The sequence below is a fragment of the Erinaceus europaeus genome, chromosome 7 (genome assembly GCF_950295315.1).
Source record: "Erinaceus europaeus chromosome 7, mEriEur2.1, whole genome shotgun sequence".
In the NCBI taxonomy this organism is placed as follows: domain Eukaryota; kingdom Metazoa; phylum Chordata; class Mammalia; order Eulipotyphla; family Erinaceidae; genus Erinaceus; species Erinaceus europaeus.
This window is the reverse complement of record NC_080168.1, coordinates 6,371,515-6,386,423: the sequence shown is the minus strand read 5'-3', so window position 1 is coordinate 6,386,423 and position 14,909 is coordinate 6,371,515. Positions and strand designations below refer to the sequence as shown.

Below are 14,909 nucleotides of genomic sequence, written 5' to 3'. Positions count from 1 at the left end.
TGTAGACAGTTGTCTTTCTTTTAGCTGTTTATGGAAGATTTCCCCCAATAATGTGCCTGACTGTATCCCTCTGTGCACTTATCTGTCTACATGGCTGGTGAGATTTTTGGAGAAGGGAATAATGTCAGACGCATTCTTTTTTTTTTTTTCTTTCTTTATTCATTATGCGATCATTGTTAATGTTATTTTTATTCGTTTGTTTGCTTGTGTAGCCAGTGCACTGCTCAGCTCTGTTTGCTTGTGGTGCTGCGGACTGAGCCTTCAACCTCTTGTATGCAAGTCCCTTGTGTTAATGCTGAGCTGTCTCCCAGCCCAAAAAGATGCCTTGTTTTCTAACCGTTTCTGTTAGTTTGTTTCTCTACCTGCAGAGTGAATGAAGTGCAGTGGTAAGCAGTCTACACAGCTTGTAGAACTTCCTAGGCAAAAGCACAGAGACTTGGTCCCAGATTCTCTAGCCTCACAGTTGCTGGCTAGGAATTTCTCTCCAAATCCTCTAGAAGTCCTTACAGTCTGGAACCTTCCCCCATGCGCTGGGGCTGTCAGCCACCATACTAGACATTGGAAGCAGAACTATCTCCCTGCCAGGTCATAATTAGAAGGCTCTTTTTTGGAAGTGGGCATGGAGTATAAATGAGCAGGTAGCACTAGTTAGAATCAATCTCTCTTTTTTTTTTAAGGGTTTTTTAATATTTATTTATTTATTTATTTATTTTCCCTTTTGTTACCCTTGCTGTTTTTCATTGTTGTTATTGATGTCGTCGTTGTTGGATAGGACAGAGAGAAATGGAGAGAGGAGGGGAAGACAGAGAGGGGGAGAGAAAGACAGACACCTGCAGACCTGCTTCACCACCTGTGAAGTGACTCTCCTGCAGGTGGGGAGCTGGGGGCTCGAACCGGGATCCCTACGCCGGTCCTTGCGCTTTGCGCCACGTGCACTTAACCCGCTGCGCTACAGCTCAACTCCCCTTTTTTTTTTTTTAGTGTCTTTATTTATTTATTGAATAGAGATCGCCAGAAAGAAACTTTCCCCCTGCAGCTGGGGACCAGGGGCTTGAACCTGGGTCCTTGCGCACTGTAACATGTGCGCTCAGCCAAGTGCGCCACCACCTGGTCTCAGAATCAGTCTCTTGAGAAGATAATCTTAATTTAAAGTAGTCGGTCTCAGAACATGAAGCATGGTACGCTTGGGGACTGTGTATTCGTGCTGTAGTGAATACTGGCACCATAATGGGACTCTTCTTGTTATGACATCATTGTCCAGAGTGGGGAAGTGAAACAAGATGCAGAAAAGAGAGAAAAGTGGTCAGAATAATTGATCAGTGTCTTCTTTTTGCTCTTTTCAGTCAAAACAAAACTTTCATCCTTGAAGAATATGCATAGTGGGTGGGGTAGATAGCATAATGGTGATGCAAAGAGACTCTCAAGCCTGAGACTCTAAAGTGTCAAATTCAGTCCCTCCCACACCACCATAAACCAGAGCTGAGCAGTGCTCTGGTTAAAAAAGAAAAAAAGAAAAAAACAAACAGAAACAAACTAGATGATCAGTGATCCCTTACATCATAGCAATCCTGATTATTTAAAGAAACAAAAGTTAGTTTCTATGTTAAAACCTATCTCCAAAGAAGTCTGTTTCTGATACCATGTTTAGTCTGTTGTCCCAAACTATACTGAGCATGTTTCTCTTCCCTCGAATCCTACAACCATCCTTGCTCAGCAAAATACTTTTCTTCCTTAATCTCTTGGACAGAATTAGGCTCTGGGGTGAAGGACAGTTTGTGTTGTTTGTCATAGCCCACTTTCACGGCTGGAGGTGCTCACCTGTTGAAACGACCAGGGCATTTACAGACTGTGTGGAGCGCCTGGTGTTCAAGTGAATGGGGATAATGGTTGGATCTGGGAGACCCCACCTTTGTTGGCAAGACCAAGGACAACCAAGGATGGTCGCTTTCCTCTTAGATCCCCAGCGTCTGTGTGTGTGCAAGGGGGAGGATGTCGGTCTGAATTTCCCACAGCTCTTGATGGGATCTAAGTGAACGGAGACCCATAAAGCCCTTCACAGGCTGCCCCGGGGGTGTCTGATACTTAGCTGCGGGCCAGGCCTTCACCGAATTACCAGCTCTTCACAGAATGATTCTATCTAATTAATCCTCACCACGTTAGGAGACCGAGATTTGAGCATGCCCCCTGCGTGTGTGCTGGAACGTGAGTCGCATGCTCACACTGGAGCACAGCTGTGTGAGCAGACCCTTCCAGTGCTGACTGAGCAGCTTCTGTGTGGCACGGCAGGAGTCACACCGTGTGTGTCCGGGTCTGAGGCCAGCTGTGTGGCCAGCTGTGTGGCCAGCTGTGTGGTGCCCTCTTTGCCCTCCCCTGCGCTTGTGGATCCCATGCTGTTGGCGGCACTCACCCCCATGCAGTCAGTCCCAAGACAGTCCCTTCAGTGTTCATGGTGAAAATTCAGTTACTTTCACCTGGTAAAAGTTCAAAGTCAGGGGGCTGGGGCTGTGATGCACCCAGCAGAGCACATGAATTACCTACCATGCTCCAGGACCCCGGTTCGAGCCTCCCAACCCCCACCTGCAGGGGGAAGCTTCACAAGTGGTGAAGTAGTGCTGCAACTGTCTTTCTTTCTTTCTTTCTTTCTTTCTTTCTTTCTTTCTCTCTCTCTCTCTCTCTCTCTTTCTTTCTTTCTTTCTTTCTTTCTGTCTTACCTTTCCTTCTTAGTTGCTTTCTGTCCTGTCAAATAAATGGGGCAGGGGGAGGTGGGGAAGGCTACCACAAACAGTGGATTCATTGTGCCGGCACCAAGCCCCAGTGACTATTCTAGTGGCAAAAAAGAAAAGAAAAAAATAATAGATTAAAAGTCAAACACTTCAGTAAACATTGCAAAATAGTGAAGATGACTAGTATATGTGTGTGTGTGTGTGTGTGTGTGTGTGTGTGTATGCGCCATATTGATCTTGGCAACAATTATAAGATACTGAGTGACTTTATAAAAATTCCCATTTTCAGGGCTGGCAGTGTAACTCCTGGTAGGGTACCTGCTCTGCCCAGCACACAACCCAGGTTTGAGCTCCAAGTACATCGCCTGGGAACACTGTGGTACTGGGCGAAATAATAAATTCTGGCCCACACCAGGACTTAGACAGCTGTCCTGGTTTCTGAAGGATCGGTGTCCGAAGCCCCCTGACTGCAGCCTTGACTGTCTTTCCCCCCATAGGCTCCGCAGTGGCTGGAGAGCGACTCTTGTCAGAAGTGTGAGCAGCCCTTCTTCTGGAACATCAAGCAGATGTGGGACACAAAGACGCTAGGGCTAAGGCAGGTGAGCACTGTGGGTGTTTGTGCGACGGCCTGCCCGCCATCCATTTTGTTGGGAAGCGCTCTCTGCAGATGCCTGCATTTTTTTTTTTTCTTAATCTCACTGCCAAAGAGACTTTCCTGAGACCAGTGGAACTGTGAGCCAGTTGGTGCCTTCCTTGTCCTACACTGGCAGAGCTGGCGAGCCTGAGAGGAGGCCCCCACCCCAAAACCCATTTAAAGACAGATGTCAGCTTTGGTCACTGAGACCTAGTATTTGTCAAATTCAGTGTGTTATGTTGACCAGCCACACAAGTAGAATGGGTCAGGATCTTAGATTATAAGTCTCGTGTTGTCACAAACATATTGAAAAAGTAACAGTGTAGCTATGACACTGAAAATTGTAGACTACTCATAAATTACTCCATATAATTATTACCTGGAACATTTTCCCCCTAAGCTCTAGATTAGTTCATTTTTATTTATTTTTACTTTTTTTTTTTTTTTAATTGCTACCAGGGTTATCTCTGGGGCTTGGTATCTGCATGACGACTTCACTGCTCCTAGCAGTTCTTTTTTTTTATTCCTTTCTTATTTTATTTTATTAGATAGCACTGAGAAATTGAAAGGAGAGGGAGAGATAAAGAGAGACACCTGCAGCCCTGCTTCACTTCACTGTTTGTGAAGCTACCTCCTGCAGGTGTGGGCTTGAACCCAGGTCCTTGTACTTGGTACTGCCAGGCCCCTCCTGGAGCATTTTTATTTGCATGTTTCAAGTACTTTTTTTTTTTTTAGAAGTTATAGAAACATATCCTAAATAACGTAACAGATTTCAAAGATGCACTGGGGGCCAGGTGGTGGCGCACCTGGTTAAGCACACACATTACAGTGCACACGGACCCAGGTTCAAGCCCCTGGCCCCCACCTGCAGGGGGAAAGCTTCACGGGTGGTGAAGCAGGACTACAGGTGTCTCTGTCTCCCTCCCTATCTCCTTCTGCTCTGTAAATTTCTCTCCATCCTATCAAATCAAATAAATAAAGTTAAACAATAAAATAAATTCAAAGATGCTCTGACCACTGGGTATTCATGTAATACTAAAATTCTTATAATAACCAAAAGATCAGGGGCCAGGCAGTGGTGCACTTGGTTAAGTGCACACATTTCAGTGAGCAGGGACCCAGGTTCCAGCCCCTGGTCCCCACCTGCAGGGTAAAGCCTCACGAGTGGTGAAGCTGTGTTGCAGGTGTCTGTCTGTCTCTGTCTCTCTCCCTCTCTTATCTCTACCTCCTCCACTCAATTTCTCTACACAATAATAAATAAGTAAAAATTTTAAAAAAGATAAATATATATCTGTACATATGTGGGCCTGTATGTACACATATATGTTTCTACAGCAGCCCTGAAGGCCTCACTTAGACAGGATATGAGTTTCTGTAGGTAAGGGGAGCATGCTGGGTCTGTTTGCCTTCTGTTACCAGCTGTACTTTCTTGAGGGATGGACCCATAAAGATTGCATGTGCTAATGTGCTAGTCGGCTCTCTCCAGTGTGACTGACAAAGCTACCACAAGGCCTAATCTGAGATGGGCAGGCAGTATGAGAGTTCTTTTTAGTGCTCAACTTTAAATATATATATATATATAATTTTTTTAATATTTATTTATTTCCTTTTTGTTGCCCTTGTTTTTATTGTTGTTGTAGTTATTGTCGTTATTGATGTCATCATTGTTGGATAGGACAGACAGAAATGGAGAGAGGAGGGGAAGACAAGAGAGGGGAAGAGAAAGATAGACACCTGCAGACCTGCTTCACCGCCTGTGAAGTGACTCCCCTGCAGGTGGGGAGCCTGGGGGTCGAACCGCGATCCTTAAGCCGGTCCTTGCGCTTTGCGCCAACTGCACTTAACCAGCTGTGCTACTGCCCAACTCCCAGTGCTCAGCTTTCTGACGCGCTGAAATGGCCCCCGAGCACCAGCAGGAGCCTCGTCCTCACAGGGCATGGCCGGTGGTGACCTGTTTGTTTTAATCAGTGGGAGAAGTTATCCCCAGTTCTAAGGAAACCTGAAGAGATCAGCCTTACTTTTACGAAGCAGCTAATAGAGAGGAAAGAAACTGCCAAAATAAGCGATAAAAAAGACTCTTGGAGCGTCTTCAAAGCTTATTTCCAGAATCATAATTGAAAAGAACTAGAAGAAATGGCTAGGTGTTTGACTGTGTTTTTACCTCTTACTGGATGTGTATTACAGTTTGCTTCAGCAATCTTCTCTGACAAAGGGATAGATTTTCTCTTCCTGAAGTCACTAGTTGTTCGGGCTCCTAAATGAACTTGAGCTTGGTTTTAACTAGGTAGATAAAACGAGTAAGCAAACTTGGAGGATTTGGCTAGTAAAAACGAGGTGGTGTGGAAAGCCTGGCTGGTGTGGAGATTATCCACCTTTTGTGCTGAAATGTTGAACTGAGGGGGGAGGGGAGAGATAGCATAATGGTTATGCAAAGAGACTCTCATGCCTGAGGTTCCAAAGTCCCGGGTTCAATCCTCCCCGCACCACAAGTCAGAGCTGAGCAGTGCTCTGATAGGAAGGAAGGAAGGAAGGAAGGAAGGAAGGAAGGAAGGAAGGAAGGAAAGAAAGAAAAAGAAGTTGAGTTGAGGGGATTATAAATGGAGACATTTATGTCGTGTCAGAATTAAGTGCCTCTTGGGAGTCGGGCAGTGGCACAGCGAGATAAACACACAGGGTGCGAAGCGCAAAAACCTGCATAAGGATCCCCGTTCGAGCCCCTGACTCCCCCACCTGAAGGGGTTCACTTCACGGGCGGTGAAGCAGGTCTGCAGGTGTCTGTCTTTCTCTCCCCCTCTCTGTCTTCCCCTCCTCTCTCTGTTTCTCTCTGTCCTACCCTCTGTCCAACAACAACGACAGCAATAACAACGACGATAAACAACAAGGTCAACAACAGTGGAAAAAATGAAAAATAAATAAAATTCAACAACAACAACAAAATTGCCTCCTTCCCCGTCCCCGCCCTGCAGCATCACTGCCGGAAGTGCGGCCAGGCTGTCTGCGGGAAGTGCAGCAGCAGGCGCTCCTGCTACCCCGTCATGGGCTTCGAGTTCCAAGTCCGCATGTGCGATTCCTGCTACGACTCCATCAAGGACGAGGAGTGAGTGTTCCTGGGTCTTTAGAGCCTCCCTGTCTGTCCTCTGTGTGGGAAGGAACCTGACACCTGACACGGATCTGTTTGTCTCCTAGTTAGTAAGCAATTTGTTTTTTTTTTAACACTTTATTTTAATATTTATTTATTTATTCCCTTTTGTTGCCCTTGTCTTACTGTTGTAGTTATTATTGTTGTTGATGTCATCTTTGTTAGATAGGACAGAGAGAAATGGAGAGAGGAGGGGAAGACAGAGGGAGGAGAGAAAGACAGACACCTGCAGACCTGCTTCACTGTCTGTGAAGTGACACCCCTGTAGGTGGGGAGCCCAGGGATCAAATTAGGATCCTTACTCTAGACCTTGTGCTTTGCGCCACGTGCGCTTAACCCACTGTGCTACCACCTGACTCCCACTTTATTTTTATTTTACTTGCTAAGACAGAGAGAAATTTGGGAGGGGAGGGGAGACAGAAAAGGGTAGAGAGACTACTTGTGAAGCTTCCCCCTGCATATAGGAGCTGAGGGTTTGAACCTGGGTCCTGGTCCTGGTGACATTTTATCTTTGTTTATTTATTGGATAGAGACAGGAATAAAGAGGGGGGAGTCTGGCAGTAGCTCAGCGGGTTAAGCGCACATGGTACAGAGCACAAGGACTGGCTGAAGGATCCCGGTTCGAACCCCGGCTCCCCACCAGCAGGGGGAGTAACTCCACAGGCGGTGAAGCAGGTCTGCAGGTGTCTATCTTTCTCTCCCCCTCTCTGTCTTCCCCTCTTCTCTCCATTTCTCTCTGTCCTATCCAACAACAACAACATCAATAAAAACAACAACTATAAACAAAGGGAATAAATATTAATAGAAAGAAAGAAACCAAGAGGGAAGTGGGTGATAGAGGAGAGAGAGAAAGGGAGACACCTGGAGCCCTCCTTCACCACTCCTAGAGCTTTCCCCCTACACGTGGGGACCGGGGCTTGAACCTGGGTCTTTGCGCACTGTAATGTGTGTGCTCAACTAGGTGCACCCCCACCCAGCCCCAATAAACAATTGGAATTTAGGCCTGGGCTGTCTCTTTGTCTAATCTCTTTATGTCCTATCAGAGCATCACTGGCATATATTACACATTCAAGTTCCGCCCAGGTGTTGAATTCAGGACCTTACATATGCATGTTTAGCACTACACCAGAGCCAACTCCCTGGCCACCGTACATCCTTCCTTCTTCCCTTCCTTTTCCTTTTTGTCAGTACTGTTTTTGGTTTTTTTTCCAGGTAGAGAGATAGAGGGAGAGCGGGAAAGACACCACAGCACCGAGGCTCCCTCTAGTGTGGTGGGGGCTGGGCTGTCCTCTGGACCACAGGCTCGTTGCCCAACAAAGCAGGTGTACGATCCAGATGAGTTCTTGTCCTGTGGCCTCCCCCATACGTGCAGTTCCTAAAGAGGATTCGTGCTCTGGCTTTGCGAACTAAGGCAGGTTTGCCTGACATGTGAGGAAGGAGGGGCCGAGACAGCGAGCAGACACCGCAGAACCCCAGAGCACCTCTTGGGTGCTGTGAGGACAGGAAGGCCAGGGGTTCCATGTCCTCTAATGCTGAGAAAACTCCAGAAACCGTTACAGCCTGACCCCCGGCCGTCTCTTTCTTCAGGAGCCGTCTGTGTGTCCTGCCGGCACCTCTGATGTTGGTTGGTGAGAGCAGGGTGGAGCCTCAGATCTGGCTTCTGAGCAGACAGTGGGATGGCAGACGGGCTTGGCGGGTGGGAGGTGGTGGCGGGGAGCTCCCAGCTGTCTGGGGAAAGTCTGCCTGGGCTGCCTGAGTTCACAGCGAGGTTCCTCTTCTGCATTCAAGATTCCTGTTTTTGTGTCTGAGAATAGCCCAATCTTTCTAAAAAATATACAGGTCAGGGGCTAGCAAACTATCTCACTTGGATAGTCAGTCTGCTCCTTTGCCATGTGCACCACCCAGGGTTAAGCCTGGCTCCCATCACACTGAAGCGAACCTCAAGGCTGGAATCTTCCACTTTCTCTCTTCCTGTCAAAACAAACAAACAAACAAGTCAGCTATTGGAGTAGTTTTATAAAATCTTTTTGGGTCCAGGCTGTGAGTGCACACATAAGGACCTCAAGCTCCCAGTCCCCCACCTTCAGTGGGGTCAGTGAGGGAGCTTCACGAGCAGTGAAACAGTGTTGCCAACAGTGTTGCCAGCCTCTCTCTCTCTCTCTCTCTCTCTCTCTCTCCCTTTCTGTCTCCTCATTTGTACTCAATTCCATTCAATCTTGATGTCTTAAAAAGTCTATTTTACAAATATTTATTTATTAAACACACACACAGAAAGAAAGGATGAGAAAGAGAACCAGACCATCATTCTGGCAGGTGCATGGTAATGGATGACCATGGGACCTCAAACCCAGAAGTCCTATGCTCTAACCACTGAACCACCTGCCTGAGCACACTAAAATTTTTTGTAACGATCTTGCAACTTACATGCATCTGAGCATCCTTAATCTTTAAAATAAATATTCAGAACCAGTCACATTTTCAGGTACAGATTTCAGTATTGTTATTGTAAATATCACTTTTTTTTTTTGGTTTGTTTGTTTGTTTGTTTCCAAGGATAGAAATTCCTCAGGGTGAGGTGTTCTGACACCTGTCATTGTGAGCTATGAAATTGTATACTTGGAAATTGGCTGGTGAGTTGGCATTTCCCTAGAAAGTATTCAAAAGGAAGGAAAGAAGAAAGGAAAGGAGGAAGGAGTGGTCCAGGAGGTTGTGCAGTGGATAAAGCATTGGGCTGTCAAGCATGAGGTCCTGAGTTCAATCCCTGGCAGCACAGATAGCAAAGTGATGTCTGGTTCTTTCTCCTTTTCTCTTTCTCATAAATAAATAAATCTTAAAAAAAAAAAAAAAAAAAAAAGAGTGGTCCGGGAGGTGGCGCAGTGGATAAAGCATTGGGCTATCAAGCATGAGGTCCGGAATTCAATCCCCAGCAGTACATGTACCAGGGTGATGTCTGGTTCTCTCTCTCTCCTCCTATCTTTCTAATAAATAAAATCTTTAAAAAGAAGGGAGTCGGGCAGTAGCGCAGCGGGTTAAGCGCAGGTGGCGCAAAGCACAAGGACCGGAGGAAGGATCCCGGTTTGAGCCTCCGGCTCCCCACCTGCAGGGAAGTCGCTTCCCAGGTGGTGAAGCAGGCCTGCAGGTGTCTGTCTTTCTCTCCCCCTCTCTGTCTTCCCCTCCTCTCTCCATTTCTCTCTGTCCTATCCAACAACGATGACATCAATAATAATAACTACAACAATAAAACAACAAGGACAAAAAAAAAATCTTTAAAAAGAAAAAAAAATTTTAAAAAGAAAAGAAGGTAGGAAAAGGGACCCTTCCTTCAGCTGCGGTTTCTTTTCTCCACTAGCCGAACCTCTCTAGCGACCTTTCACGAAGGAAAACACAACATTTCCCACATGTCCATGGACGTCGCCCGGGGACTGATGGTGACCTGTGGGACCGACCGCGTGGTTAAGGTAACCAACTTCATTGTAACTCCCCCCCCCCCACTCCCATTACTGGCTTGCTCCATCACACACAGTGAACCATGCCAAGTCTGCCTGCTTATAAACAGCTTAGAGCTGCGGCTTGGCCCCTTGCATTCCTGTGAGTCTCCTGGTGGGAGTGAGGGGTGGTGGTGGGCGCGGGGGGGTGGGGTAGATAGGTAAGAGGGGCTTCTCCTGGTGGCATGTCCCCACACTGAGAAGGCTCTGGCATCTGTGTGTCATTGCCTCTGTAGGGGTGATGCAGCATTTTCTGTCCACAGCTGGCCTGGGCCTCGGCCCAGCACTCTCTGGCCATCCCTACCCCTAACCAGTGTTCCTCTCACCCCCCAGCAGAGGGCTTCCTGGTTGTTTGTTTGTGGTTGTCTTTATTATCTTTATGTATTGGATAGAGACAGCCAGAAGTCGAGAGGATAGTGGGAGATAGAGAGGGAGAGAAAAAGAGAGAGACCTGCAGCCCTGCTTCACCACTTGCAGAACTTTCCCCCTGCAGGTGGGGACTGGGAGCTCGAACCCGGGTTCTTGCTCATTGTAACATGTGCGTTCAAACAGGTGCACCAGCACCTGGCCCCGGGGCTTCCTGGTTGTGAGAAGCGGCCATGCTTTCTTTTTTTTTTTTTTTTTAATTTTCTATTATCTTTATTTATTTATTGGATAGAGACCGTCAGAAATCAAGAGAGAAGGGGGTGATAGAGTGGGAGAGAGACACCTGCAGCCCTGCTTCACTCGCAAAGCTTTCCCCCTGCAGGTGGGGATGCTTTTTCTTTTTCATTTCACTAAACCCCAAGCCACTTTCAGAAACAGATTGCTTTTATTTATTTATTTTTGCCTCCAGGGTTATTGTTGGGGCTCAGTGCCTGCACCATGAATCCACTGCTCCTGGACACCATTCCCCCCCCCTTTTGTTGCCCTTGTTGTTGTAGCCTTGTTGTGGTCATTGTTGTTGTTGATGTCGCTTCTTGCGTCTCCTTTCTCTTGCAGATCTGGGACATGACACCCGTGGTGGGCTGCAGCCTGGCCACTGGCTTCTCCCCACACTGACCCGGGCCCCTGGCACTGTCCGGACCTCACTGATGGCAGCCGGCACCGAATGCCACCCTTCCCCGTCGCTCCACACCTTCCGTCCTGTGAGCAGACAACAGCCACTAAAAAAAAAAAAAAAAAAAAAAAAAGAATCAGCATTTTTAAAAAGAGAAAAAAAATGTACAGGTGTGTTTTTGGGCATCGGCGGAACAACCTGTGGGGGCCCATGTGGAAAAGGCCCGACGTCTGCAGTGGCAAAGCCAGGTGCAGAATCACCTCAGAGAAGCTTCCTCCCCAGCCGGGCGAGCGTCTGAGAGGACAAGCAACACTGTTTAGGACTTCCTGTCAGCCTTGGAACTTCCTGTCAGCTGTCCCAAATCACACTTCCCTTCAGGGTTGTTGGCCAGCAGGGCAGCCCCCTGTGGCTCTCTGTTGATGGAGCAGGAATCTGAGGGAGAAGGAAGATTTGTTCTCTCTTGAGGTGTAATAGGAGCTTAAGGACCCAGGGCCACCTACCTCCTCCCATGCTGGCAGGAGGGGCGTTTCCTCCACATTTAGTTAAGGACAGACTTGGTAAAGGTGTCTGTTCTTTTCCGGTGGGGTGGGACTGTTCCCTGCAGTTAGTAGGCACCTCACTCACTTCCTGGTTCCCAAGTCACAGGAGACCCACCTCAACCCTTGCTGGGTTGTGAAACTTCTGTGTTACCCCAGGGCAGTCCACATCCTCCCCTTGCCCCCAGAAGTGCTCCAGAGATCAGCCAGTTTTTACGGTGCTGTTGGTGTGGGAGTCCCACAGGCCACCGGCTGTTGCTCTCTGCAGTTAGTAGCAACTGAAGGGAACCCAGCTGTCGACGGGAAGTGACAAGTCCATTCCCTGGAACCGCCCAGTCCTCCGACCAGACACATTCAGAGCTGTGGTTCCAACATGAACCCTTGCGAGGCCGGGAGAGTTGAGTACACATCTCAGTAAAGATCTCCAGAAGGGCCTAGGAGATAGTTCAGTGGTCACACACAGGGCTTGTGTGTGAAAGGTCCGGGGGTTAGAACCCCAACACTGTTGTTAACCAGAGCTAAGCTGTGCTGCAGTCAAAAAAAAAAAAGGAAGAAAAAATCAAACCAAAGCATTTCCCACCATGCTAGTTTTCTCTTGCAATTATCTTTGCTTATATTCTGTGGGAAACCCGGAGAACAGCGACCCCTAACCAGGTCCTGCCCTGTAATTCCTAACTTAGAACCTGTTTTCCTAACAAACTAACAGAATCAGTTGAAGCAAATGACTTCTCAGAGCTTTCAACCTCCTTAATCCCTAGATGCAGAAGAGGTGGGGGGGTATATTTTAATAATCATGCACTTATCCGTTCTTTTTCAGCAAGGGAACATGCCTCAGTTCTTTGTAGGGCTGTGGATGTGGAAATGAGTGGCCAGAGGTCTGCCAACCCTTTTTTTTTTTTTTTTTTTGGTTAGTTTTTGTAACAAAGATGATACAAACTTAGTAATGCTTACAAGCATCCCATCAAGACCAGATGGGTTTTCTTTGTGATGTGAGGAAGGGGCTAAATTTGTTCAGAGAGCCGTGAGAGGGTATAGTGATTCTCACCGTTCACCATCAATGTGTACAAAAGACTCTTAAGACGTCTCGGTCACTAGGAAAGGGGTGGAGGTCCAGCACCATGGGTTCCAGAAGCCACCGTAGAAGTGGACTTGCCTTCAGAAGCGAAACGGCCAGGTGCTGCCGTTCCATGAAATACTCTTAGCACCTAGAAGAGGTACTCTGCTAAAACAACAAAGCAAACAAAAACAATGCCTAGGCATTTTGAAAAATATCTCTTTATACTAACAGTCTGGAAGAAGAATTGAGCGGTGGTGACTTGGAAATAAATGGTTTGAAAGGTCAGTGCTCCTACCCACCCGGCAGTGCTCACCAGGCCCTTCCTCCAGGAAAGCAGAGTAGGATGGATGCCTTGCTGTGCTGAAGAGTGCTGGACTGTGGCTTTATTCTCCTTTAACTTTTGTAAAATGTAGCTTTTTTTTTTTAAATGTCTGTGGTAGACTGAACCCACCTTTCCAAACTTTGTTTAAAAGTCTAATAAAGTGGTCAGGGAGGTGGCACAGTGATTAAAGCTTTGGACTCTCAAGCATGAGGTCTTGAGTTCAATCCCAGGCAGCACATATGCCAGAGTGATGTCTGGTTCTTTCTCTCTCTCCTATCTTTCTCATTAATAAATAAATATAAATCTTTTTTAAAAAGTCTAATAAAAAACCCATAGAGAAACTAAGATGGTTCTAGTCCTTCCTGAGGGGTTAAGCTCTTGCAGATCCAGGAGGAAATAGGAAGTGGCACTAGGCATTGAAAAGGAACGCTCCAAGTTATATTCTTTTTACTAGAGTCTTCTCTCTCTCTCCCTTGCTGTCTGTCTGTCTTGTCTGTCTCTCTCCCTCCCTCCCTCTCTCTCTCCTTTCTCTCTTTTCCATTCTGTAATTTTGAAAAAGATAGGAAGAGGGGACTGGACAGTGGCATACTGAGTTAAGCGCACATAGTACAAAGTACAAGGACCCACGCAAGGATCCCAGTTCAAGCCCCCAGTTCCTCACCTGCAGCGGGGGTGGGGGGGAGTCGCTTCACAAGCAATGAAGCAAGTCTGCAGGTGTCTATCTTTTTCTCGCCTTCTCTGATTTCCCCTCCTCTCTCCATTTCTCTCTGTCCTATCCAATAAGATGGGTGGGGGGAGCCACCAGGGACAGTGGATTCATAGTGCCCCAGCCATAAACCTGAAGGCAAAAACAGAGAGGGAGAAAAGATACCATAGTGCCACTCCACCCATAGAGCTTTCCCAGTGCCCTTGGCAGCTCTTTTCATGTGGTACCAGGGTTCCAGCCTGTGCATGGTCAGGCATGGGGTCTACCAGGGGAGCTGTCTCCCAGCCCTGTTATTTCCCTTTTACAAGCACAGGGTAACCTTCTCTTGTCTACTATGTCGCAGGTAGCTGTTGGGACAGTTTTAGGTGGAGGTGGGCAAAAATTATTTTCTCAATTTCACTGACTGGGCAAATCAAGTGAGGCCTCTGGGAAATAGCTACATTCCTCTCAAAGTTACCATTTGTCAAGTAATAGTTGTCTGGGCTTTGCATTCCTGTGCGTTCACACTAATCCGCACAGAATATTGGAGACGGGGAGCCCAGTGGGTTAAGCACAGGTGGTGCAAAGCACAAGGACTGGCGGCATAAGGATCCCCGTTCGAGCCCCAGGCTCCCCACCTGCAGGGGAGTCGATTCACAAGCGGTGAAGCAGGTCTGCAGGTGTCTGTCTTTCTCTTCCCCTCTCTGTCTTCCCCTCCTCTCTCCATTTCTGTCCTATCCAACAATGACGACGTCAATAACTACAACAATAAAACAAGGGCAATAAAATAAATGAATAAAAGTATATAAATAAAAGGATGTTGGAGACAGTCCATATGCTTAGCTCTTATGGGTCTGACAAGCAAATGCTGATTCTTCACCCTTGACGTGTTACTGAAATTCTTTGACATGGGCTGAGGCCCAAGGAGATGGTGGTGTATCTCAAGATTAGTTTTCATTAAATCACTTTCTTACTTCCATTACTGGATCTGACGTCTCCAAACCTCGAAGAAATCAGTCACTATTTTGTTTATTTCTTTATTTTTATTAACTTTATTTATTGGATAGAGACAGCCAGAAACCGAGAGGGAAGGGGGAGACAGAGAGGGAGAGAAACAGAGAGACACCTGCAGTCCTGCATCACCACTTGCGAAGCTTTCCCCCTGCAGGTGGGGACTGGGGGCTCAAACCCAGGTCCTTCCGCACTGTAACCAGTGCACTCAACCAGGTATGCCACCACCCGGCCCCCTGAAACCAGTCACTATTAAAGACAACCTCTCTGCTCCTGAA

At 47.2% G+C, this 14,909-nt stretch overlaps 1 protein-coding gene across 2 annotated transcripts in view; it reads left to right on the top strand.

Annotated features, from left to right (window-relative positions):
* The window catches only part of WDFY1 (WD repeat and FYVE domain containing 1), a 71,027-nt gene extending 58,546 nt beyond the window's left edge, over positions 1-12,481 (top strand). Inside the window, exons 9-12 of one of the 2 annotated variants that reach the window (XM_060193680.1) lie at positions 3,221-3,322; positions 6,324-6,454; positions 9,846-9,954; positions 10,963-12,481. In XM_060193680.1, coding sequence (XP_060049663.1) covers positions 3,221-3,322; positions 6,324-6,454; positions 9,846-9,954; positions 10,963-11,022 — 402 coding nt within the window. In that variant the 3' untranslated portion in view covers positions 11,023-12,481. Of the gene's footprint in view, positions 1-3,220; positions 3,323-6,323; positions 6,547-9,845; positions 9,955-10,962 lie in introns of those variants that run through there. The other variant, XR_009550607.1, reaches the window with a different exon arrangement.
* Positions 12,482-14,909: the final 2,428 nt, after the last annotated feature.